Source organism: Heteronotia binoei, chromosome 18 (assembly GCF_032191835.1).
Source record: "Heteronotia binoei isolate CCM8104 ecotype False Entrance Well chromosome 18, APGP_CSIRO_Hbin_v1, whole genome shotgun sequence".
NCBI classification, from domain to species: domain Eukaryota; kingdom Metazoa; phylum Chordata; class Lepidosauria; order Squamata; family Gekkonidae; genus Heteronotia; species Heteronotia binoei.
In genome coordinates, this window is record NC_083240.1 from 29,434,191 (window position 1) to 29,461,132 (window position 26,942).

General features: G+C 46.1%; 1 protein-coding gene across 2 annotated transcripts in view; it reads right to left on the minus strand.

Moving 5' to 3' along the window:
* Nucleotides 1-632: 632 nt before the first annotated feature.
* The window catches only part of CAMKK1 (calcium/calmodulin dependent protein kinase kinase 1), an 88,472-nt gene continuing 62,162 nt past the window's right edge, over nucleotides 633-26,942 (minus strand). Inside the window, exons 11-16 of one of the 2 annotated variants that reach the window (XM_060259344.1) lie at nucleotides 24,887-24,960; nucleotides 14,668-14,755; nucleotides 11,900-12,028; nucleotides 11,289-11,392; nucleotides 9,041-9,088; nucleotides 633-1,422 (exon numbers count right to left, since the gene is read on the minus strand). In XM_060259344.1, coding sequence (XP_060115327.1) covers nucleotides 1,350-1,422; nucleotides 9,041-9,088; nucleotides 11,289-11,392; nucleotides 11,900-12,028; nucleotides 14,668-14,755; nucleotides 24,887-24,960 — 516 coding nt within the window. In that variant the 3' untranslated portion in view covers nucleotides 633-1,349. The remainder of the gene's footprint in view (nucleotides 1,423-9,040; nucleotides 9,089-11,288; nucleotides 11,393-11,899; nucleotides 12,029-14,667; nucleotides 14,756-24,886; nucleotides 24,961-26,942) is intronic. The other variant, XM_060259345.1, reaches the window with a different exon arrangement.

Here is a 26,942-nt window from a genome sequence, read left to right on the forward strand (position 1 = left end):
AAGGTCAGTAGTGTTTAATCTGATCAGTAGCCACTAGCTGTGTTTTCAGTGAAGGTTGATCACATGGTCATTCTGAGCCTTTCAGATAGAGATGCCAGATACCTTAGGCCTTCTGCATACAAAGCATCTGCTGTGGTACTGAACCATGGTCCCTTCTGGGCCATTCCCATTCTATCATGGCTGCCTGTGCCCACAACTCTTGTGAACCCGCTCCTGATTTTGCTACCTGATCCCAAAAGTGGAATCTGATGCTAGCTGTCCAATAGTTAGCCCATCACTACTAGGCTGCTGACTTTGGGGAAACTGTTTCCTGAAACATCAGCTCTGACATGAAGAATATGGGACTCTATGGAATGTTGTAGAAGCATCTTTTAGTTCAAAAGGCAACCACCTGTCCCCAGGGGTAGCATTCTAGCAGGAGCTCCTTTTCATATTAGGCCACACACCCCTGATGTAGCCAATCCTCCAAGAGCTTACAAAAAAGAGCCTTGTAAGCTCCCGGAGGATTGGCTACATCAGGGAGGTGTGGCCTAATATGCAAAGGAGCTCCGGCAGAATTCCATCCCTGCCTGTTCCCAAACATAAGGACCACTGACACAAGGATGGCTGGGGGAGCGAATGTCTTTTGCCTCTGGGCTTACAGTTATGACTGTAGAGTACACAAAATATTTGATATCCTGCTAGACTGTGTTCTGCCAGGAAACTGTAACAGTTTGCATATTTCCTGCAATTGCAACAAAACCTGAAATGACCCAACTTATTTGGGCAGGCCCAATATCAAACACAATTTAAGAGATACTTTAGAATAAAACTCTGCAGAGAACAGAACTTTGTGCCCCACTTCATCAAAAGCCAACAACAATTAAATAAGCCACCCCAACTGGAACAGGCATCCAATTTCTAAAATTTGACTTCTCACATCACGTAGCGGTTTTATCATGAGGATAAAGTTGAAATGTTGTGATTCAGAGAGGAACGGTGGCATTAACTGAGCGGTCCCTAATATTTTGGCTCAGTTTACAAAACAGACAAGCGTTTGTCAGTCAAGTTACCAAGCTATGCTGACCACGTCACAACATGAAGCACAAATGAAAGATGAGGCACACAACACCAAAATGTCTTATGACATAACAAACGCGGAAAAGCCGGTCACGGCAAGAGTCAACTGGTCCATGTACCTTGCTGCTTGTACCGGCTGGGGTTTTCATTGTATTGTATAAGATTATTATTGTTTCTTCTTTTTTGCAAGTTACAAACTTTGGTTGATGAGGCATTACAGCGTGCAAGACAACAGCACAATGGGTACAGCAGCGGCAGTTGTATTGTTGATCTGGGACGTGCCAAGGGATTCACGAAGCTGCCTCATCTTCGTGAACATCGGGGAGTTCTGGATCCTTTATCGCATCTCGACTCGCTTGCTTTCTGCATGAACCAGTCAAAGGAAAGAAACAGAAAATGTCATTCATGAAAACAGCAAGCTAAGTAAGAAGTTGTTTATAGGACTGTAGGAAGAAATTAAATTATGCCGGGGAGCTCTGAGCTTTAGATGAACCTTGTCTTTTGAGAGAGACAAAGTTATTTATTTCCACCGGAACTGCTTGCAGCATTTCCCCCCACCTCCCCCCCACAGCAGAGCGCTTTACAGCAGTTTTGCAGCACTGACTAGAAAAACATATGCTGCTTTCAGGCAGTAGCCAGTTGTTTCTTTCTTTTATTTAAAGGATGCAGGAGGAACTAGGCCCAAAAGACAAGACAGGATAAGGGTTTGTGTTGTGCAGAATAAATAACTTAATTTCCTACAGTTGGCAAATTAACAGTGGCTTCACACATCCCTGACATGAAATTTGGGGGAAATATTTTGAAGAAATCTGTACTCAGATTTGCTTGCAAATATTACACTTTACAGTCTTCTCATATGCAGATCTCCCATTATGGATGCTCTTGGGTTTAAAAGTTTTGGTGTGAACTTTTTTCTACCTCATTGTTTTAAAACTCTTCATTTACAAGCCTTTGAATTTTCTGAAGACTCCTTCAAAATCTGGTTCTAAAAACAGAAGCTTCATACACACCAACTATCCCCCATGACAAAGGATAGCCCCTACTTTGGTAAATCAAGGCCTACCCTTTCCCTACAGTTTCTAGGAATATCTTGTTAAAATGTTGTTAGAGTGAGGTGCTGATGCTGTCGCTGTTCGGAGATAGGCTCATTATCTTGCAGCATTGCTTGAGATTAAAACTCCAAGTGGATCAAGAATACATCTTCTCTCTCCCACACCCCCACATAAACACAGAGGTGTGAATGCTAAGACGCCCTATAGAGTATACGCTGCCATTTCACAGTGAGATATGCTTTTGCACTGTTACTGATGGATGGATGTTTGCCTCATTCCTGCATCTCAGTATCTTTCTGGCTTGTAAATTAGCAGAGAACAGCTGTTCCAAAGTGTACAAACCAGGACTTTTTTTGTAACAGGAACTCCTTTGCCTATTAGGCCACACCTCTCTGAGGTAGCCAATCCTCCTGGAGCTTACAGTAGACCCTGTACTAAGAGCCCTGTGTAAGCTCTTGGAGGATTGGCTACATCAGAGAGGTGTGGCCTAATTGGCAAAGGAGTTCCTGCTACAAAAAAAACCCCCTGGTATAAACCCATCATACAGCAGGTATCTGGTGTGGTGGGTTAGGCTGAAAAAGATCGATTGCCCCACAGTCACTGCAGAGCAAGGATTTTGAACCCAGGTCTTCCCGATCTTAGTCTACCCCACACCAGGTCTCATTTATCCAGCCTTTCTCCCACAAAAGGGGACCAAGATAGCTTACACACAACTATGCCATAAGCAGAATTATATTGCAATAAAACAATTCAAATAAACCATTGCGAAGCTACTAGCTAATACACCATCCCTAGGAGGCGGGGCTGAAGAGTTTGGGGCTTGTGAGTTTAGAACAGAGACGACTGAGGGGGGACATGATCGAGGCTTTCAAAATTATGCAGGGGGTGGAGAGAGCTGACAAAAGAGACATTTTTCTCCCTCTCCCCAAACACCAGAACTGGAGGGCATCCAATGAAAATGATGGGCAGTAGGTTCAGGACGGTCAAGAGGAAATAGTGGGATTTGCTGCCAGAGGATGTCATGACGGCCACAGGAATGAACAGCTTTAAAAGGGGATTACATAGATACATGTAGGAGAGGTCTATCAGTGGCTACTAGCCGTGGTGGCTGAGGGGAACCTCCATATTCAGGGGCACTACTCCTCTGAATCCCAGAGCCAGGAGGCAACATCAGGGGAAGACCTCGGCCTCTACGGCCTGTTGTCGGCTGTCCAGAGGAACTGGTGGGCCACTGTGTGAGACTGGATGCTGGACTAGATGGACTATTGGTCTAATCCAGCAAAGCTCTTCTTATCTCCCAGAACAGCAATCCCTCAGTAGTTTCCTTGCCCAAATGGAACCCCTCTACGCAAAGACATAACAGGCATCCTCTTCGCAGGCTCTTCTAAAAGCCAGACATGAAGGTGCACTCCTGCTCTCCTCTGGCCACCCACTCCAAAGGGTGGGCCCGTGACAATGGTAATGGTGGTGGGATTAAATAAACTCCTTTGGGGCAGGACACTGAATATGAATTCTCGGGAGGAATGTGACTCTGGGTACATGCAGGGAGACGGTGGCTCAGTGGTGGAGCATCTGCTTGGTAAGCAGAAGGTCCCAGGTTCAATCCCCGGCATTTCCAACTAAAAAGGGTCCAGGCAAGTAGGCATGAAAAATCTCAGCTTGAGACCCTGGAGAGCCGCTGCCAGTCTGAGTAGACAATACTGACTTTGATGGACTGAGGGTCTGATTCAGTATAAGGCAGTTTCATATGAGACAAGGTCTTCCAGATATGTGGCCCCTGGAGTATGGTTTTTGTTTTTTGCATTTTGTGTGTGTGTGCCCGTGCCTGGAAGTCATGGCGACCTCTGGCAACTCCTACTGGGCACGGAGGATGTTCAGAGAAAGTGGCCTGATACAGCCTGCCTCTGCCTCCCAGCCCTGGTATTCCAAGGAGGTCTCCCATCCCAGTTCTTCCAGAGTCAAACCCTGCTTAGCTTTTGAGATCTAATGAGCCTGGGCTTGCCTGGACTATCCAGGTCAGGATGAGGACAAATGGTTTCAAGGGCACCAGCACCTTGCATTTCTTGCTGTTCTACCACAGGTATAATGTGTTCGAATCGACTTGCTTCATGAACAAAGGAAGCTGCACTTTGCCTTGAAGGGCAGCCCTATGTCGAGCACAATGCCATAATCCCATCTCGTAGCATGGGTCGGCAAAGCCAGGTCACGTTAAGTTTAGAAGGCAAGATAATCTATGTGTAAGATGTTAATGCCCTGACCAGGGCAGCCCAGGCTGGCCTGGTCTCCTCAGATCTTGGAAGCTAAGCAGGGTCGGCCCTGGTTAGTACTTGGACCGGAGGCCACCAAGGACACCCAGGGCTGCAGGCAATGGCAAACCACTTCTGAACATCTCTGGCCCTGAAACCTCTCTGGTGTCACTAGCGATGTTCCCTCTAAGCTGCAGAGTCTCGTGTGCAAAAATTCTACTTTGTGAGCTCCTGGCGTTAAAGTTGTGAGCTCCTGCATAAATGATTGTGCTCTGGGCTCATCCTTCCCGAGCTAAGACTAAAAATCTGTGAGCTAACGCACACTAACTCAGCTTAGAGGGAACGCTGGTCACCAGGGCTTTTTTTGAAGCAGGAAGAAGAAGAAAATATTGGATTTATATTCCGCCCTCCACTCCAAAGAGTCTCAGAGCGGCTCACAATCTCCTTTATCTTCCTCTCCCACAACAGACACCCTGTGAGGTGGGTGGGGCTGGAGAGGGCTTTCACAGCAGCTGCCCTTTCAAGGACAACCTCTGCCAGAGCTATGGCTGACCCAAGGCCATTCTAGCAGGTGCAAGTGGAGGAGTGGGGAATCAAACCCGGTTCTCCCAGATAAGAGTCCGCACACTTAACCACTACACCAAACTGGCTCTCCTTTGCCTGTTAGGCTACCCCTCCTGATGTAGCCAATCCTCCTGGAGCTTACAGGGTTCTTCTTACAGGGTCTACTGTAAGCTCTTGGAGGATTGGCTACATGAGTGGGGTGTAGCCTAATAGGCAAAGGAGTTCCTGCTGCAAAAACAGCCCCAGGAGTCACCATAAATTGACTTGATGGCACTTTCCACCAATAAGATGCTAACGGGAGGAAGGCACTTTGTAGCCATGACACCAACTGGCTTCGCTAACAGGAAGGCAAGGTCCAAGAGTACCCCTAGACTCTTGGCATGATCTGTCAAGAAGAAACTAACCCCATCTAAGGCAGACGGGAGCAATTTCATCTACGGCTTCAGCATCACCTCCATCCTGTCTGGAAGGCCTGGAGCACCTGAAGCCACCATCGTGTTGAAGCTAAGGAGGTCTGGGTCTCGTCGGTGCCTGGATGGGAGACCTCCTGCCTTGAGTTCCAGCATGGAAGAAAGGTGGGATATGAATGTAGTCATCGTTCCACTCCCCTCCCCATATACCCCGCTGTCGTTTCAACAAGAGACCTGTGTCCTTTACCATCGACAGCTGATTCCCTCTCAAAGCCACTCTGAACACCAGCTGCCAAGAAGCAATCAATGAACACAGTTGGCACCCAATTCAGGGCTTGCTGCTGGCCTTTGTAAATGATTCATAGTAGGGTCCCCAACACAGTGCCATGGCACCTGCCAACACCTTTTCTGGTGCCCGTTAAGTGTTTCCAGCGAGGCTTTTTTTTGCAGCAGGAACTCCTTTGCCTACTAGGCCACGCCCCCCTGATGTAGCCAATCCTCTACGAGCTTACAGGGCTCTTCGTACAGGGCCCACTGTAAGCTCCAGGAGGACTAGCTACATCAGGGGTGCGTGGCCAAATATGTAAAGGAGTTCCTGCTACAAAAAAGCCCTGGTTTTTAGGAAGTGGGTGGGGCCAGGTAGGGCTTATGTCCCACAAGGCTTCTGACTGAGCACTGAAGATCTGATTGACTGTACAGATTTTTTTTTTAATGTTGCTTTGGCAGCAACTGCCCCCACAGCACCAAGATCTGCACTGTGTGACTGAAGTTCAGCTGTGGCAGCCATTTTGTGGTTGGCTCCATTTCCTGCAGCAGCCATTTGTTCTCTGGATCTACCCTGCTGTGCCAGAATTCCATATCTGCTTGCAGGCACAAAAAGGTTGGGCACCCTTGGTTTATAGTCTTGAATAGAAAAAGAAGAAGATATTGGATTTATACCCTGCCCTTCTCTCAGAGCGGTCACAATCTCCTTTACCTTCCTCCTCCACAACAGACACCCTGTGAGGTGGGTAGGCCTGAGAGAGCTCTCCCAGAAGTTGCCCTTTCGAGGACAACTCCTGCGAGAGCTATGGCTGACCCAAGGCCATTCCAGCAGCTGCAAGTGGCGGAGTGGGGAATCAAACCCGGTTCTCCCAGATAAGAGTCAACACACTTAACCACTACTCCAAACTGGCTCTCTAGGAGTGGAAGCATGGCAATGGACTGGAGACTAGCTGGCCTTTGTAGAGGATAACGGTGAGTACAAGCGAGGGTTTCCAGGTCCACTCTGGCCACCAGCAGGGGATTGGGGGTAGGGTTGCCAAACCCAGGTTGGGAAACTCTTGGAGATTTGGGGATGGAGCCCGGAGAGGGCAGGGATGTCTCTGGGGTAAAAGGTCCACCCTCCGTTTTCTCCAAGGGAACTGGAGTAGTATGGAGATGAACTGTAAGAGAACTGCTAGAGAAGGGCAGGCTGATATGATTCAGGGGAGAGGATTCAGCCTTTGCTCCACAGCACACTTTCCCCTGAGTTAAGTCCCAGTAGGGAGAAAAAAGCCTGGTGTGATTTTGTCAGATCTCGGAAGCTAAGCAGGGTCTGCTGTGGCTAGTGTTTGGAAGGGAGACCACCAAGGAATATGAGGGTCATGATGCAGAGGCAGGCAATGGCAAGCCATCTCTGAACGTCTCTTGACTTGAAAACCCCATGAGGGGTCACCAGAAGTCAGCTGTGACTTGATGGCAAACCCCTCCCCCCCCCAAAAGCTACAGGGAACTGTCTTCATTCTACAGGGCTAAAAGCAAACTTGGGGTTCAGAACTTAGGCAGATTGTGAGAAAGAGGGCAGGAAGGGCTGCACCAGGGCTTAATTCTTACACGCCCAGGGAAATGCTGTCTCAATGCACAGCAGCCAAGAAGGTCTGAGCGCCTGCTCCGGCTGCAACGCCACTGAGGATGTTCTCCGCAGCTGAGAACGAAACGTCTGGAAGGAAAACTTTCTCCAGTAGAACACGACACTTGATCCTGAAAGATTCTACAAACCCTAATGATGTTACCAGCCGTGAAAACCTGAAATCTTTGAAATGCTGATCGTCACTTTGGGGTCAGGCAGCAGTTCTTCTCCAGACCAGTTTGGCCACGGATCTTTTTTGCCATCTTCTGGGTGTGGAGCCTGCAGGGGTCACTGAGCGGGTGTGCAGAACAAAATAGGGGTCCAGTAAGAACAACTTTAAGTTTTAAGTCCAACAAAGTTTTATTCAGCATGTAAGCTTTCACATGTGTGCAGTTTGGTGTGGTGGTTAAGCGTGCAGTCTCTTATCTGGGAGAACCAGGTTTGATTCCCCCCTTCTCCACTTGCAGCTGCTGGAATGGCCTTGGGTCAGCCAGAGCTCTCACAAAGTTGTCCTTGAAAGGGCAGCTTCTGGGAGAGCTCTCTCTCAGCCCCACCTACCTCACAGTGTTTGTTGGGGAGGGGGGGAGGTAAAAGAGATTGTGACCGCTCTGAGATTCAGAGTGAAGGGCGGGATGTAAATCCAATATCATCATCATCAGTGCTTTTTTTTGTAGCAGGAACTCCTTTGCATATTAGGCCACACCCCCTGATGTAGCCAATCCTCCAAGAGCTTACAGTAAGCTCTGTAAGAAGAGCTCACTAAGCTCTTGGAGGATTGGCTGCATCGGGGGGCAGGGGTATAGCCTAATATGCAAAGAAGTTCCTGCTACAAAAAAAGCCCTGATCATCATCATCATCAAACATCTGAAAGCTTACATTCTGAATAAAACTTTGTTGATCCTAAAGATGCTACTGGACTCCTACTTTGTCCTATTGCTTCAGACCAACATGGCTGCCCACCTGGATCTATCTACATTGTGGAGGGGGGGGGGGGTGGAGGTGCATGTGTGTGAGGAAGTATTTGTGAATTTCCTGCATTGTGCAGGAGGGTTGGACTAGATGACTTTGGAGGTCCCTTCCAACTCTATGATTCTGAATGGTGCCGGGGTGAAGAGGCAGAAGTCCCCTTCTCCAGCACCGTGGCCTTGATGTAGATTTGCTCTCCTCACCCCCCACCCCATGCAGGGCTAGCCCTGCCATTAGGCAAACTAGGTGATTGCCTAGGATGCTGGTCTTCAGGGGGTGCTGAACTGGGTGCCTCCCATGTGACTTGGTGCTGTTATTAGTGCGGGGGGAGGGCACCAGAAGTTAGCTTTGCCTAAGGTGCCAGACAGTCTAGGGCCAGCCCTGACCCCATGAGTTTCTTTTTGCAGCTTGATCACACATTGAGAGCTATAACGATGGATCCTCAAACACCATGTGAAATTTGGTCTCGCAGGTCATTTCCTGGGATTTCCAACGTACCATTTACAAGGACTATTGATCTGAACCGGTACCATCCCTGTGCAGATCCAGTCAAAGAATTTGTTCCAGCCCGTAGCTCTGGGAGTCCCGCTGGCATGCTCCCCAAAAACCCACCGCAAACAACCCCCACCCACCCAACCCCAAATCTATAAAATTTAAAGAAGGAAGGAAGGAAGAACAAAACAAGAACATGACCACCAAGGAGCCTCACAGCCGAATATCGGGCACCACACAGTGGGAGCTATCGCAACAAAGCCACAGTTCTAGGGAGATGAGAAAGGAAGGTATTCTCGCTAAGACACACGCACCGCAAAAACGGATGGGAGCACGCACCACTCCACGGCACTTGGGGGAAAACACATGACACTCAGTTACCTTAAAGATGGATGCAAATATATAGATGAAGTTAAGCGAAAACCATGCCTAGAGGCAGAGAACAAAAACAAAACAAAAAGGAAAGGGGGGGGGGAAAGAAACTGGTAATGAAATTGCATGAATGAAATGGAATGTCAGCATTTTGCAGAGCCGAGGCAATAAGAATTGGGGTGAGGGGACGAGGAGGAAGAGTGAAAGAACTCCAGAATTAAGAGAGAAATTGCCTGCTGTGAGTAGGGTTGCCAAGTCTGGGTTGGAAAATTCCTGGAGATTTTGAGGATGGAGACTGGAGAGGGTGGGGTTTGAGGCAAAAAGGGGCCTCAGGAGGGTCTAATGCCAGAGACTCCACCTTCTAAACCACCAGTTTTCTCCAGGGGAACTGATCTCTATAACTTGGAGATTAGCTAGAATTCAGGGAGATCTGCAGCCACCAGCTGGAGGTTGGCAACCCTGGCTGAGAGGCAGAGCTCTCTGGTTTGCCTGCCCATTATTTCATCCAGATGTGTGGCCAAGAATGCTTATAGAACAAATTATTAAAGTGTTTCAAAAGAGGAGAACCTCTATCAAGGGTTGGTTCCTGTATTCTCTTGCTCTAAACAAGGTACCCGGCCCACTCCCTCTTAGGATTGCCAATCCCCAGGTGGGGACGGGATCCCCTAGTTTAGAGGTCCTTCCCTTGCTTCAGGGTTATCAGAAAGTGGGGTGGGGGAGGAAAATGTCTGCTGGGCACTCTGTTATTCCCTATGGAGACCGATTCCCATAGGGTATAATGGAGAATTGATCTGCGGGTATCTGGGGCTCTGGGAGGGCTGTTTTTTGTGGTAGAGGCACCAAATTTTCAGCATAGCATCTGGTGCCTCTCCTCCAAACACCCTCCAAGTTTCAAAAAGGGGGCTCAATTCTATGAGCCCCAAAAGAAGTTGCCCCTACCCTTCATTATTTCTAATGGAGGGAAGGCATTTAAAAGGTGTGTGGTCCCTTTAAATGTTATGGCCAGAACGCCCTTTGGAGTTCAATTGTGCTTGTTACAACCTTGCTCCTGGCTCCACCCCCAACATCTCCTAGCTCCACCCCCAAAGTCCCCAAATATTGAATTGGACCTGGCAACCCTACTCCCTCTAGGGAAGAGTGGTACGTTATTTCCTGTACCACTGGGCACCAGCGATCCCCCCCAGCACTGTTCTACTCCAAGAGGTCACTTAGGGGGGCTTGGCCAGGGAAACAGCCCTGGGTCTCTAACCCACTTCCACAGAAGACAGCTGCAAATTGTCTTGCCCTTTCCATCTTTACAAAAATGTCAAAGTCCTTTTCAGGAAATTAGGATTCAATACTAGGTGTGAAGAAACTAAATCCGGGTGTCCAAAATTTTAATGAGAAAAGGGGGAAAAACATTCATCTTGGCAGGCTCAATTCTTTCTTTTTTTTTTGGGGGGGGGGGGATAAATAAAACCATCCAATTATTTTTTTTCTAAGCAGCCTAATTAAACAAATTAAATATGAAATTGGAAAGGATTTCTAATTGCCTTTCCTTTTCCCCTTTAATTTTCTTCCAGGGGAACATGAAAGCCATTATTCCTTCTTGCAAGTAGAAATCAACACAACATTTACAATCGCTAATTTGCTCTGCTTCAGAGGCTGCTGGAGAAGAAGAGGGTGGGGGGTGGTAGATGTAGCTGGAGAGTATTTTTAGAAAAAAAGAAAGCAGCTCAGTATCACTAATGTTGCAGGAATATCACTTTTTCTCTAGCCAAAATGAGACACAAAGACCCTTTGGGATTTCTTATCTGGTTGAAATATTCACACTTCACCCTAAATGTTGTTATGCAGCCACATGGTTTCTGTGATCTTTGCTCACCCTGGAGGACTTCCATTCTCTTCAGCAATTTCATACTTCCTCCCCCTTGTTACGTAAAAATGCCCACACTGTCCCTCCCTTTTCATATTCTTGAGCCCATTATTCTGTTAGGGTAGCCATGTTAAGACTGTTTTGGCAAAAATGGGAGTATTGTGACTGCTTAAAAACTAATGTTTTTATCTGATATATATATTTTAAAAGCAATCAAAACTAATGGCAAATAGTTCCATAACAAACTTTCATGCAGGTCCACTGGTCCTCTAATAGTTCTTTCTTCAACCACCCCGGCAAAATCTCTCTCTGTTACATCCTGCTTGCTCTTTCCATAAAGCAAAGCAAACACAAATTATACAAGCCAAGTGCCATAAGATATCATAGTTAGGGTGCACCTACATCAATAAGTCTCCTGGAGCCGACATAGATCTCTCTTCTCGCCTAGCTTGAGTCTCGTAGGGGTTGCCGAACGATCGTTTCCTCAGCATGGCTTTCACTAAAATCTTTGAAGGACAATTAAAAGAGAGAGAATTAGAAACAAATCAGAGAAAGAATTAGAAACAAATCAGCGGTTCTCCTGGAAATCTAACAGACATGTTCTGAGCCTTGTTGGTCTTCTGTGAATGTATTGTAAAGAATGGGTACCAGTGATAGATAACTCTCCAAACTGAAGAAAGATGGATGAAACGTCTTGATATCTAGAACAGACGTCTTTGGAAGGGCTTCTTTTAGTTCTATGAACTAAATACTGGAATAGTTACTCCTTTGTGATTGGAAAGACTGTTTTTGAACTGTCTTCTGTGAATGTCTTTTTGCTACATGCTCTTGTCTATTTGAAGTGCCATGTGCAAGCTTTGTCAGAACACCACTGACCTCTACATTTCACTGTCTTGTTTAAAATTTATGGTGTCTCTTAGCGGTTTTTTAATTTACGCAATTGCTCACAAAAGCAAGAACCTCTGGTGCGGCATCAACAGCCATATTTCCAAGGTACCCGCATCAATACTTACCACAGCAGGCAAACTGGGGATTGTCTTCACAGAGTTCTTGACTTCTTCTTCTGTGACCTCCACAACTGTGCAGTGCTCCTCCTCTAGAGGCAGAGGATCTTCTCCAAACTTGGTCACCCAAGGATGCAACTGTGTGGAGAACACAGCCAAATTACTTGGTGACTAGAGGACCCTTGGGTGGTACTGTGTCTTTTAAAAACATCAACTTCTGGAGGAATTCATCAAAGGTACATGCTTGTTACAAGGAGAGAATGAGAAGCTTTTAACCATGTTAATGTTTTTGTGAACAGCGGCCAGTCAGTTTTATTCTCTTATTTGCTACTTGATGCATTTCCTTTCAGTCTAAATGGAACAGATTCCTCTCAGTGAAATAGTAATTTCACTTTTGGGTATTCTCCCAGTAGATTAATAGCTCTTGGATACTCAAAAGCCAAATCCATCATTAAACAAAGGATTTGGGATATAGAATCACAGTGTTGAAGGCTTGTCACAAAATTTCTTTGGGGATGAGAAGTTTGTGCCCTCTAACTATCTGGCCAGTCTCCTAATTCCCAGATTTAGGAAAGCTTTTATTTTGGCCCGAATCAACACCCTACTTTCTGCCCTGGAAGAGGGATGTGGTGGAAAGGAATATCAGGCACACATACGTTCTTGCGCCAGTGGGGAAGTTGAAAATGTTGAGCGTGTTCTATTGCACTGTCCTTTTTATTGCAGTCTTAAACACAATTTCATGACTCCTATTCTCAGCAGAATTCCAGGTAGATCAGAGAAATTGTGCATTTTCCTTTCTCCTCTTGGACATAAGAACATAAAAGAAGCCATGTTAGATCAGGCCAATGGCCCACCCAGTCCAATACTCTGTCACACAGTGGCCAAAAAACCCCAGGTGCCATCAGGAAGTCCACTTGTGGGGCTAAGACACTAGAAGCCCTCCCACTGTTGCCCCCCGCCCCAGCACCAAGAATACAGAGCATCACTACCCCAGACAGAGAGTTCCATCCATATCCTGTGATTAAGAGCCGCTGATAACCATGAGCCTTGGATCACAGATAAAGCATCCAGATTTTGTGCAGTTGCTAAACCCTATTATATGAGTTCAGTATTCATCTAATGGGTTATATTTTGGGGTTTTTTTTAATATAACAGGACTGACAATGTATAAACTTTGGAGCTGGTCTTTGAGCATCATAAATAATTCATTCCTTCACGAGTTTCTTTTTAATGATTTAAATTGTCGTTTTTATTGCCTGCCCCCCCCCCCCACTCCACAAACCTTAGATGCCATAAGTTTGGGACATTTCAGAGCTCTCGCCCCTTCCAGCATCTGTCTGTCGCCTAATGGAGAATGTGCTTAAGCCTTCATGGCGCTTCTGGTGCCGCCCTGAGCAGAGTTACAACCTCACCAGTCCGCGACAGTCAATAGGAGTAGAAGGGTGCCACCCTGCTTACTGCAAGGCACCATGGCTATTCCTCTACTTTGCCACATCGGGGCATATTAATAATAGAAATACTTTGTGGTTGAATAACGTTTTCTACTGTTCGGAACAGCGATGACAATAACCTCTTGGGCTGATCGTGCATTAGCTTTTTTCCTGGTCTCATTCTCAGCTCTTAAGTTTGAACGGGGCAGGGAGCAATAAGGGAATATGCAGCCTTGCTCCGGAGATGCCAATGCAGAATCTGGGAAAAAGATCTACCATGAGGAGCCCGGCCCAGAAAGGAGGCAAGTGCTACGTGCAGAATCGATCTTGGAATAGAAGTTTTCCTGGCACGTAACGTGTGGGAGTGTTAAGAAATTGGGCAGTGATTCTGAGATGTTCCAGATCAGAGTGATTCTGAGATGTTCCAGATCAGAGATGTTCCAGATCTTTATATGCACTACCATGCAAACAGGCCACGTAGCAGGCACATACGCAAGATCATGTTCAGTGACAGACAGCTTGGCACTGGACAGCTACAGCCAATGGCAGAGGATTTAACTTGCTTGGCCACAACAGTCATTTATTTTATCTCCTTCATTTCCATCCCACCTTTCTCCCCGATGGGAACCCAAAGCGGGTTACATTGTTCTTCTCTCTTCCAACAACCCTGTGAGGCAGATTAGGCTGAGAATGCAGGGCTTTTTTTGTAGCAGGAACTCCTTTGCATATTAGCCAATCCTCCAAGAGTTTAGAGGGTTCTTTGTACAGGGCCCACTGTAAGCTCCAGGAGGATTGGTTACATCAGGGGCGTGTGGCCTAATATGCAAAGGAGTTCCTGCTACAAAAAAAGCCCTGTGAGAATGTATGACTGGCCCAGGGTCACCCAGCAAGCTTCCATGGCTGACTAGAGATTTAAACCTGGGTCTCCCAGATCCCAGAAGAGCCCCGTGGTGCAGAGTGGTAAAGCTGCAGTACTGCAGTCCTAAGCTCTGCTCACGACCTGAATTCAATTCCGGCGGAAGCTGGATTTTCAGGTAGCCGGCTCGAGGTTGACTCAGCCTTCCATCCTTCTGGGGTTGGTAAAATGAGTACCCAGCTTGCTGGGGAGGGGGGGAAGTGTAGATGACTGTGGAAGGCAATGGCAAACCACCCCGTAAAAAGTCTGCCGTGAAAACGTTGTGAAAGCAACATCACCCCAGAGTCAGAAACGTCTGGTGCTTGCACAGGGTACCTTTCCTTTCCTCCCAGATCCCAGTCTGACTACACATTACACCACCATCTCAGGGCTTTCCACATACAGAATAGCAACTTTCTAAACAGGAGTGAATCCCTCACATTGAAGCTTACCTTAATTTCAGGGATTGTTATCCTGGTTTCAGGGTTTTTATCCAGCATCTTCAGAATCAGATTTTGGAGCTCCTTGCTGACCTCAGGCCTGGCAGGTGGAAACACAAAACATCGGGCTATTAGTAGCTAGAAACTTGCTGTTTTCTTAAACAGACCTTTTTTAGGGAGGGGTCTTGGCTCAGTCGTGGAGCACCCACTTAGCACGCTGAAGGTCCCCAGTTCAATCCCCACTATCTCCAGTTAAAAGACTCAGGTAGTGGGTGATGTTAAAGGCATTGCCCAAAATCCTGGAGAGCTGCTGCCAGTCTAAGTGGACAATACTGACCCTGATGCATGAACAGCAACTTCATGTGTTAAAATAATGAAAGAGCTGAAGTTCTCAGGAAGCATCCATCACTCCAGACTTTCCTCCAAACTCCTGCAAAATTTTTAAAAAAACAACAACCCTGCAATGCTGATTCAAACCACTGATCCATCTACCATAGGGTTGTCAAACACAATCATCACACCAGCAGGGGGGATTTGGGTGTGTGTGTGCCCAGGAGTGGACAGGGACATCCCTGAAATGATGGCATCACACGTAAATGATGTCATCATGTCGGTGATGTCAGGGGTGATGCTCTGCTTTTTGGGCAAACTCTATGGTTAAAATTGGGCTCAAACCATAGAGTTTTGACCAAAAGCTGACCATTGCCATGCAACTGCTGTTCGGGAGTGCGACTTCCTCCACCAGCCGGCTGGCTGGCGGCAGGGAGAAGCCCCCAAAATTGGAGGATCCTCCGCCTGGACTCGAGGTCTGGGAACTCTAATCTAACACCCAATACAGTCTACTGCGTTTGGTAGCTAGATTCAAGTCCAGAATCACCTGAGAGACAAAACAAGATTTTTTTGGGGGGTGGGGAGGTTATTAAGCATTTTGGGCAGGAGCTCACAGGACTGGAGCTATGGAAATTCTACATTTTATTATGCTCTTTCTTTCTTTCTTTCTTTCTTTCTTTCTTTCTTTCTTTCTTTCTTTCCACCCCCCCCCTGCAGAAAAAAAAACACCCTTGCTTCTGGGCTCCATTGTTTAAACCCTCTGTGAGAATTTTGCTGAACTCTGAGATCTGACAGACTGTCTAATATTTCCCCCCCACAAAAACTGGGAAAATAACCAAAATATGTAAAGCAGACAGATGGAAATCTTCATCCTGCTGCTGTGGCTACATAGGAGAAAGTCATTTTAAAAGGAGGATGAGAGTCAAGTTTTATTATGACCATCCTAACTCCAGAAGCATTTGAAGGTAGATGCTGAGCTGATATAATTTAGTCCCCCTTCCAGTGATGCCAGGGGTGTGTGGCATATGCAAATTAGTTATGTAAATGAGCTGTGCTAAGGAGCTCTGGCGCCTCTTTTTCTATGACAATGACCCCTGGGTAGAGACAAATAGGACAAACTGTAAATCTTTTAACATATTTTAAAATGACTTTTAAAAATGGTTTAAAGGGTTAAATAATAATCTTTTAAATTCTTTTTTTTACTGTCATCAAAATATTAACATGCAGATTCTTTGTGGGACTTTTTATACAGTACTTTTAAGGTTGTTTTAGATGACTAAAATGTTCTGGTCAATGACTGTAACAATAAACTAAATATGAATGTGACCCCTGGGTATAAGCTCTCAAGAGTTAATGTTCCCTTCATAAGATATCTGGTAAAGGTATCAAAGGAAGCTTTGACTCTCGAAAGCTTATTACCACCACCACCACCCCCAAAAAAATCTTGTTGCTCTCTCAGGTCGCTGGGCTGGAATCTAGCAGTTCCACTGCTGACCAGCATGGTAGAGGCTCTGTGACTGGCAAAGGCCCTCTAGGGTCTCAAGAAGAGAAAGGGCTGTGGCAAAAGCTGCTCCCTGAAATCTGGGGATATCAGCAATTTGAAATCTGGGGATACTATCTGGGGATACCAGCAATTTGAAACTTCAGGATGCTAAAGCTTTCTCCCTTTCATATGGCAGTTACACACAGGAAGCATATAATAATATAAAACATGTAACCAAGTTGATACAAATGGGTATGTTGACTGATTGGGTAATCCCCATAAATACTAATATCCTGAAACAGAAACACATGAAGCAACCTCGTACCAAGTCACATGACTGGTCCACATGCAGCTGCTGGGTGACCCAGAGTTCTCCCAGAGCTGTTCTCTCAAGAGCTCTCTCAGCCCTACCTCCCTCACACAATTTCTGGTGTGGGGAGAGGAAGGGAAAGGAGATTGTAAGCTGCTCTGAGCGAAGGGCAGGGGGCATAAATCTTCATTAAGACCAGAACCATACTTATCTACTCTACCGCTGAGCACAGTTCTAACCATTTTTCTCCTCACAAGAAGGGGAATGCTTGAATGGACTACCTCCCGTTCAAAACTGTTGGGAATGTAAATCAGTCCAATCAACTGTATCAGAACACCACATACAGCCTCAACTGTTCTGCAGCATAAAACTCAAGGGGTCTTGACCTACGGACTTCCAACTGTGCAGAATAACCATTTGTGACTGGATGTATTTCCCTTGAGGCAATCACGCGGCCAGTTTCTATGGCCTCTCAAGTAAACAGAAGAATGTGTGTCTTTTTGCAGTCATGGCAGAAGACACTCAATTTCCAAACAGCTCGGAATAAAAACGCCAAGATTGTGGGAGGTTTGAGGTGTTGACAGTCCAGTAAATACTAATTGAAGGGAATTTTCTCTTCCCTCCCCGCCCCTCGGCCCACCAGCACTTCTCTTTTCTGGCTTTATCAAATTAATAGGCTTCATTTAAATACCAACACACAGTCATCTCCTCTGCCTCTCCACACACTAATGAGCAGAACGGCCTTTTTAGAAGGGGAGAACAGGTCACCACAAAGTCAAAATAAGTCAGGCAGTGAGAGTGACTGCCGCAGGAGATGTTAGAAGGAAGGAGAAAATGTTCTTCGATACAACCCAGTTAGCCCATTAAATGTTAATCTCTCGCTGTGGAGGCAGATGGGAACAGTCACTTGCGAGATGACTAATAAACTCAAATATAAGATGGTTTGGAGATGACGGGCGAAGCGCCTAGGATCTGAGAAAGTGGCAAAACCGACTGCCAGGGAAACGTCAGCTCCCTTTCCCTCTGCTGCCCTTTGAAACTGAGGGGTTTACCTCAGGAGGTGGATTTTGAGATCCACCAGAACCCAAAAGGAACAGCAGCCTAACTTAAAACAAAGGGAACATTCAAAGCAGGGCTGTCAACTTTTGAGTGGGCCCCAGAATCACATCTGATCCCAGACCACAGAGATCAGTCTCCCCTGGAGAAAATGGCCACAGAGATCAGTCTCCCCTGGAGAAAATGGCCACAGAGACCACAGAGATCAGTCTCCCCTGGAGAAAATGGCTGTTTTGGAGGGTGAACTCTATGGCATTAGACTGGGGTGGCCAAACTTAATTAACATGGAGCCACAGAGAATAAATGTCAGATGTTTGAGAGCCACAAGACATGAACATCAGATGTCTGAGAAAAGGAAGGAAGGAAAATGGAGGGAGAGGTGGGAAGAAAGCAACTGTAAATGCATTTTTCAAGCCGCTGGCTGGCTTGGAGAAGTGACTTGAAGAGCGAAATGCTTTCTTCATGCTGGCCAATGAGGCAGTGGGGGCTTCAAGAGCCACACAATATGAGTGAAAGAGTCACATGTGGCTCCCGCGTCACAATTTGGCCACTCCTGCATTAGACCTGCTGAGGTCCCTTCCCTCCCCAAACCCTTCTCCCTCCCCCCCCCACCCCGGCTCTATTCCCAAAACTGCAAGACTTTCCCAACCAAGTGTTGGCATCCCTAATTCTAAGGGAACTGTCCTAGAGCAAGTTCACTGGTTTGAATTTTGCTTGAATTCTGGGCACATCAACCTGTGCCCATTCAATCCATTTACTAACAAGTATGTCTCTAGTCCTCAGTGATTCAGAGAGAGGAGGCAAAAGGGCAGGCAGTGTTCCGCTCAGTCACTTAGAGTGAAACCACTTTGCTTCTGCCTTCTGTGTTCTAGCCAAAGAGGGAAGCAATCAAGGCAGGCCCTAGACAGTGAAGCACCTTAGGCAAGGCTAACTTCTGGTGTCCCCCCCTTGCACTGATAATGCCACTGAGCCACATGAGCAGCACCCAGAAGGCCAGCACCCTAGGCAATTGCATAGTTTGCCTAGTGGCAGGGCCAACCTTGGAAGCCATGCTCATATGACTGACACTCTTGCTACATCTTCTCCCAAGAAGAGCATACCAGCAAATCCTGACAGAAAGAATCAAGTGAAAAGATGCTTCCTTTGAGCCTTCCTAGACTTGAAGGAGATTTTCAGAAGATTTCAGCATCTCAATATTCTGGACATAAAGTTCACAGCTTCATAATGGAATCCTTCAGGATTCCATTATGAAGCTGTGAACTTTATGTCCAGAATATCGAACTTTATGTCCAGAATATTGAACTTTATGTCCAGAATATTGAACTTTATGTCCAGAATATTGAGATGCTGAAATCTGGTTCCATTGAAGCAGCCTACTAGATGATTTTTGCAACTGATGAAGAGAAATTGAAACACCACAATATCTGGAATGGGTGTTTTACTGCTGCTTATTGCTGCTTAGCAGCCCCATGGCGCAGAGTGGTGAAGCTGCAGTACGGCAGTCGAAGCTCTCTGCTCACAACCTGAGTTCGATCCCGGCGGAACCTGAGTTCGATCCTGGGTTCAGGTAGCTGGCTCAAGGTTAACTCAGCCTTCCATCCTTCCAAGGTCAGTAAAATGAGTACCCAGCTTGCTGAGCAGAAAGTGTAGATGATTGGGGAAGGCAATGGCAAAGCACCCCGTAAAAAGTCTGCAGTGAAAACGTCATGATGCAACATGTCGGAAACGACTGGTGTTTGCACAGGGGACCTTTACCTTTTTTTAAAATTGCTGCTTAACTGCATTTTGTGACTTTATATGCATTAATCTGAATTGTACTGGAACTTCAGTGTTACTTTGTTCAGTACTCAACCTGCCTTATATGTTCACATATTTGAAAACAATTTCAGGGTGCCTGTGAGCACTGTAAATTCATAAATTTAAAAATCTTTGTTGTATACCACCAACACAATTTATTGTATACTTTGCAATAGAGCATTTACAGTGATATATTTTTTATGATGGTAATTACTTAGCGTGCCTTTTTTGGCTTGCTCTTCTATACAGTGAGCAAAGACAAAGCTACTGGACAATAATGCAAGGAGTGATGTGACCTTGATATGCATAATTAGCCAACAATTTGCACACCGTGCAAATCAGGCTGGTTTGGGGAACTGAAGCACAGCAGCTTTAAGCTAGGATCAATCAAGTCACAGAACTATGCTTTAGCCACATGCCTGTTGAATTTTAATGGCTCAATTAAAATATTCTTATGCTTACAGGCAGGGCTTTTTGTGTACAAAAAGCCCAGCATGGATTCATTTGCATATTAGGCCACACCCCTGGTCACCATTGTCAGGGCTTTTTGTAGAAAAGGCCCAGCAGGAAGTCATTTGCATATTAGGCCACTCCCCCTGACACCAAACCAGCCGGGACTGCGTTCCTGTGTGTTCCTGCTCAAAAGACTGCCCTGCTTACAGACTTGGGGGGATTTGTTTATGTGTATGTTAGGAGACTAGGGTTGCCAAGGCCAATTCAATAAATATCTGGGGACTTTGGGGGTGGAGCCAGGAGACTTTGGGGGTGGAGCCAGGAGACATTGGGGGCGGAGCCAGGAACAAGGGTGTGACAAGCATAATTGAACTCCAAGAGAGTTCTGGCCATCACATTTAAAGGGACAGCACACCTTTTTAAATGCCTTCCTTCCATAGGAAATAATGGATAGGGGCACCTTCTTTTGGGGCTCATAGAATTGGACCCCCTGGTCCAATCGTTTTGAAACTTGGGGGGTACTTTGGGGAGAGGCACTAGATACTATATTGAAAATTTGGTGCCTCTATCTCAAAAAACAGCTCCCCCAGAGCCCCTGAAACCTCCAGATCAATTCCCCATTATACCCTATGAGAATTGATCTCCACATAGGGAATAATGAAGACATTTCCCTCTTCTCCCCCCCCCCCCCCGTTTCTGGCGAGTCTGAAGCAGGGGATTAGCCTCTCTACTCACGAGTTGCTGCCAGCTTCTTCACAGCAACACAGACACACCATCCCAAATTGAAGCCTTTCAATCAAGCCTCCGGAGGTGCAAAGGCACATGGTCCTTTGCAGGTGGGGCTTCCCCCCCCCCCACCAGCCAGCTGACTGGGGGCGGGAAGCAGCCTGGGAAAACAGAAGAACGGCTGCTGCGATCAGGGCTGGGTGGGAAGGGAAGGGCAAGGAGAAGCTGCTGCGATCCGGGGTGGGAAGAGAAGGGAAGGGACGAGGAGAAGCATCCGGGATCGGTGGGAAGAGAAGGGAAGGGGCGAGGAGAAGCTGCTGGGATTGGGGCTGGGTGGGAATAATAATAATAATAATAATACATTTTATTTATATCCCGCCCTTCTCGCCGAAGCAGGCTCAGGGCGGCTAACAGGACATGGTGTGTACCATGATTATTATACAAGTCAATTATAAAATACAGTTAATAAATACATTTAAAAAAACAGTACATAATTTTTTAAAAAACTACAATAAATTAAAGGTGCTACATTCAGTAAGGTATATTCAGATGGCTAGATGTCGCTTTCAGGGTTCCTTATAAGCTTGTTGAAAGAGGGTGGTTTTGCAAGCCCTGCGGAACTGGTTAAAATCCCGCAGGGCTCGCACTTTGTCTGGTAGTTGATTCCACCAGTGGGGAGCCATTATTGAGAAGGCCTGCTCCCTCGTTACTTTCAGTTTGGCCTCCTTTGGTCCAGGGATCTTTAGAAGACTTTGGGAGCTGGATCTCAGTGCTCTCTGGGGAACATATGGGGAGAGGCGGTCCCTAAGGTAGGCAGGTCCTCGGCCATATAGAGCTTTAAAGGTAATAACCAGCACCTTGTAGCGAACTCGGAATATAATTGGAAGCCAGCACCTTGTAGCGAACTCGGAATATAATTGAAAGCCGCCATTTCCCCCTCCCCCCTCGCTTTCCGGATTTTTGGTGAGCGGGGGGAGGAGGCTCCATATCGAGGGTCCCCCGCCCAGGCGGGGGATTTGGGAAGCCTATAGGAGACTGATTCCTTGTTGAAGCTGTCCAGTTTTTACTGCTGCTAAACTAAATTACATGCTTTTAAATGGTCTTTTTTTTTTTTTTTACAATTTATGGGACAAAATTGAATCATGATTTCTTTCTACAGGTAATTTAACATTCTTTATTGCTCTTATTTATTTTAATTAATTGCTTTTATCTTCCTACACTGCCTCAAGAACCTTTCGGTATATCAGCAACCCGAAACGCACCAATTCTTTGTTGCACAGCTGTTCTAGAAATAATAATTCCTGAATTATTTTGTAGAAGTACGCAAGCCATGCTGAAATATACTCTTTCTTTCAGACTTTCATTTCAGCGAAGAGTCCTGTGGCACCTCATAAGAACATAAGAGAAGCCATGTTGGATCAGGCCAATGGCCCATCCTGTCCAACACTCTGTGTCACACAGTGGCCAAAAAAAAACAAGTGCCATCAGGAGGTCCACCAGTGGGGCTTGAAGCCCTCCCACTATGCCCCACCCCAAGCACCAAGAATACACAGCATCACTGCCCCAGACAGAGAGTTCCAACCTCAAAGACAAATATATTTATTGTGGCCTCAGTTTTCATTCTCCAAAGCCCATTTGGTCAGATATGTTGCTGAATTAATTTCACTGAGATTTGAGACAGGGGAATTTTCAGGTGCAATGCATGCTATGTTAATTTGGATGATTTTCTGCTTCAGGCACTAGAATGTCTTGAGGCAATTGTGGTAGGAAACCAAATGTCTATCCCAATTGTACTGAGGATGCTTCTGTAAACAAAGAGAGCAGCTAATACGCAGCTAATTCGCAGTCCTGGCATTTGGCTAGAAGGGCACAACAGAGTGTTACTGAGCTTGCTAACTGTGAACAGACCTATTCTTAACAGCTTTGCAATACTTGTCACCCGAAGGAGACAAAATAGCTTAATGGTCTTTAGTGGCTGAAAGTCCATCTCTCTAGCCTTTGTATCGTACCCTTTCAGCTAAGTGGATGGGCAGAGAAGAACTTCCTTGATCTTCCAATCTGGTCAGGGACTGAGAGAATCAGATGGAGAAATAAAAGTCTAGCTGACCAAGAAAGAGGCTTGGGGTTCGGGTTGCCTACTTCCAGGTGGTAGCTGGAGCTCTCCTGGGTCTACAATTGATCTCCAGGCAATAGAGATCAGCTCAGCTCATCTGGAGAAAATGGCTGCTTTAGAAGGTGGGCTCTATGGCATTATACCTCACTGAAGTCCCTCCCCTCTCCAAACCCCGCCCTCCTCAGGCTCCACCAATCCAGAGCTGGCAACCCTGCTTGGGGTAGGAGCCTCCATATGGATGGTGTTGCTCTTCAGGCATTGCTAGTATAGAGTTGCCATGGCCAATCTTCACCCTGGTAGGGGGGGTGTTCCAGGAGGGGTGTGGCCATCCCTGATGCAATTACATAATACGGAGCACCATCATCACACCCTGGACACTGCACTCAGTTAAGGTGTGTGCTTCAGAAGACTACTTCAAAACGCTTGGGGCTCTTTAGCTTGGAGAAACATCAACTGAAGGGTGACATGATAGAGGTTTACAAGATTGTGCATGGGACAGAGAAGGTAGAGAAAGAAGTACTTTTCTCCCTTTTTCACAATACAAGAACTCGTGGGCACTCGATGAAATTGCTGAGCAGTTGGGTTAGAACTGATAAAAGGAAGTACTTCATCCAAAGGGTGATTAACATGTGGAATTCATTGCCACAGGAGGTGGTGGTGGCTACAAGCATAGACAGCTTCAAGAGAGGATTGGATAAGTATATGGAGCAGAGGTCCATCAGTGGCTATTAACCACAGTGTATTGTTGGAACTCTCTGTCTAGGGCAGTGATACTCTGTATTCTTGGTGCTTGGGGGGCACAGTGGGAGGGCTTCTAGTGTCTTGGCCCCATTGATGGCACCTGGGGTTTTTTTGGCTACCGTGTGACACAGAGTGTTGGACTGGATGGGCATTGGCCTGATCCAACATGGCTTCTCTTATGTTCTTATTCAATACACTCAGCTTGTATAGATGCAAAGAACCCAACCTTACAAAAGATACCATGACCTTCCAGTCTTTCCTTTTATTGCAAGGAAAAGGATCTTCTGTAACAGGCTATTTCTGGAATTTCCAACTGTTCAGGGAAACTGGGTTTTTTTAAAGCAATATTTTTCACTCATTTACTGCTTTATCCTGGAGGACTTTTGTATAACATGAACACTCGCCTTGTATCGGTTAACTTATTCCCACCGTTCCTTCTCTGAACAAGGGAGATTATATTGATCTCCCATTTGAGAGAACAAATGAATGCAGAAGATAACAAAATCCTCTGTGTCTTCAATTATTCATAATTCAAGCGGGACAATAAGCCAAGACTAAAGGGAAAGCAAGACTGTCTGAATGCCCACTGCTTTTGCTGGGATCATGTTCCATTCGCCACCGCCGCCACCCCCCACCCACCGACTCTTCCCTCTTGTACACCCTTCTAAGCAGTAATACGATATCATCCTTACATTGCTATGCAAAACAAACGATTAATGAATGCAAGTAGGCCAGAAATTCTGTGCCTTGGTACAGTGGGACAACTGCACTCTTGGGCAAACCACACTCTTCCAAAACACAATTTTTAGGGGTGTGCGGTGAAATGAATGCCCCCCCCCAAAAAAAAACCTCTAACAAAAGTCTATCTAAATAAACAGAACTGGACTCCAGTAGCACCTTAGAGGCCAACAAATTTGTCCAAGGTATAGATAAGCTTTCATGAAACAAGGCTCGCTTTGTCATTAGGGTGTGCGTGATATATTTAGAGAAGATATTTTTGTAATAGATATTTACATATTGACCAAAATTGGTCTTTTTTTTTTGTTTGGCTTGGTTTTATGGTGCCAGCCACGCATGATTGTTGGTTTTGCTTAAACGATTGTAAATATGTAATTTCTCAAAGTTAATAAAAATATTAAAAAGAAGAAAATCCCATCCTATGATCTGTTTATGTTATGGTCGGTCTAATTCTTTGTTCCAGTGCTATGTAAACTCTACTTACTGTTCAGGGAATTCCACTGGCTTGTTCTTGATCTTGTTGTGGAGTGCCAGGATGAACTCATCGATAAAAGGACACTGCAAAAGAAACCAAAGGTTTCCCTAGTGGCTGGTCATTGTGTTCACAGCTGCAATCAAAGGCTTAGAGTCTGACAACACTACTAATCTTAATGGGCATAGTCAGGGGTTTTTTTTGTAGCAGGAACTTCTTTGCTAATTAGACCACACCCTCAGATGCAGCCAATCCTCTAAGAGCTTACAGTAGACCTTGTCAGAAGAGCCCTGTAAGCTCTTGAAGGATTGGCTACATAAGAAGGGTGTGGCCTAATATGCAAAGGAGCTCCTGCTACAAAAAAGCCCTGGGCATAGCCATTGTGGCAGTCTTCAAAAGGATCATGGGAACTCCGCCAAAGGGCAGCATAATTCTTATGGAGGATTCCTAGCACCTGTTCACACGTCAACCCCTCACACTCCTTCATTTAAATGGTGGATTAGAGGCAAGAGAGAAAACTGTAGCTTGCCATTCAGACACAATGGCAAATCTTGGTTTGCTGTGGAAGTGTTTAATTTTTGAGCCATGTGCAGGTTTGGGGGGTAGCATGTGAACGGAGAATCTCCTAGGCTTGTACATGTACATACCAACCAAGAAGAAGAAGATATTGGATTTATATCCCGCCCTCCACTCTGAATCTCAGAGCGGCTCACAATCTCCTTTATCTTCCTCGCCAACAACAGACGGGTGGGGCTGAGAGGGCTCTCACAGCAGTTGCCCTTTCAAGGACAACCTCTGCTAGAGCTGTGGCTGACCCAAGGCCATTCCAGCAGCTGCAAGTGGAGGACTGGGGAATCAAACCCGGTTCTCCTAGATAAGAGTCCACATACTTAATCACTACACCAACCATGGTGATATTGTCATGCTGAAACAATACTTTTACATTTTAAGGGACACACTTAAAACTATTACGACTACACTGAAACATTACAGACGTGAATGTGACTTGTGCCCTTTTCAGGTGCAATAGCTGTGTGTACCATGAGTCCAGCGGCCCATCAGAATGGCCACTGTAGTATATCAACAGGAGGAATGAACGTATTTTGCATGCTCATACAGCTTCAGTATGGGCGAACAAGTACCCTGAAAAATCCAGTGGTCAGTTCATAAATACACAAATTGATCCTGTTCACAGAACATGATGACCGTGCATATCAGGTAAGGTAAGGCAGCTGGTGGCCTTGCAGGGTACATGGGTCTAATGTCTGAAAAGAGCAAGTGTTTGAAAACACACATTACATAACTACGACCAGGGCTTTTTTTGAGCAAGAACGCAGTTCTGATTGGCTTGGGGTCAGGGGGTGTGGCCTGATATGTAAATGAGTTCCTGCTGGGCTTTTTCTACAAAAAAAGCCCTGGCTACAACTACCAGTGAACCAGGACTAGTGTGCTCTGGGTGGCAAATCAGGATTTGCAGCTACATAATGGGTGACATTCTTTTCAGCATACCCTGAAAAAACTACAGTTCTCAGAGTTCTTTATAGGGAACCATAACAGCCTTAACAATTGGCTTAATATTAACACCCTCTTCAGTGGGCCTTGATAAATGGAAAGCCACAGAGAAATTATTCCTTGCTTGGACTTTTGAACACTAATACGGACAAATCAAAGACAATTTAGCCTGCTTCCACAAGTCATTGCCTGTTACCCTATAGCAGGGGTCCCCAACCCCTGGGCCATGGACCAGTACTGGTCTGTGGCCTGTTAGCAACCGGGCCACGGAGTGAGGGTCCCAGGCAGACAAAAGAGGCAGTGCAGCCTCATTCAAAAGCACTACCTCTTTCATTCACCCGGGTCATGGGCAGGTGGAAGGGGCAGCACGGCAGTGACCTTCGCCTACCTCTCTTTTAAAGACCCCCATGGTTGGCAGGGATGGGGTGTGGGGGCAGCCAGGGGCAGCAAAAACCCCAGCACCCCCACCGATCTGTGGAAAAATGATCTTCCACAAAAGTCAGTCCCTGGCGACAAAAAAGGTTGGAGACCACTGCCCTATAGCAGTCATTTTCTA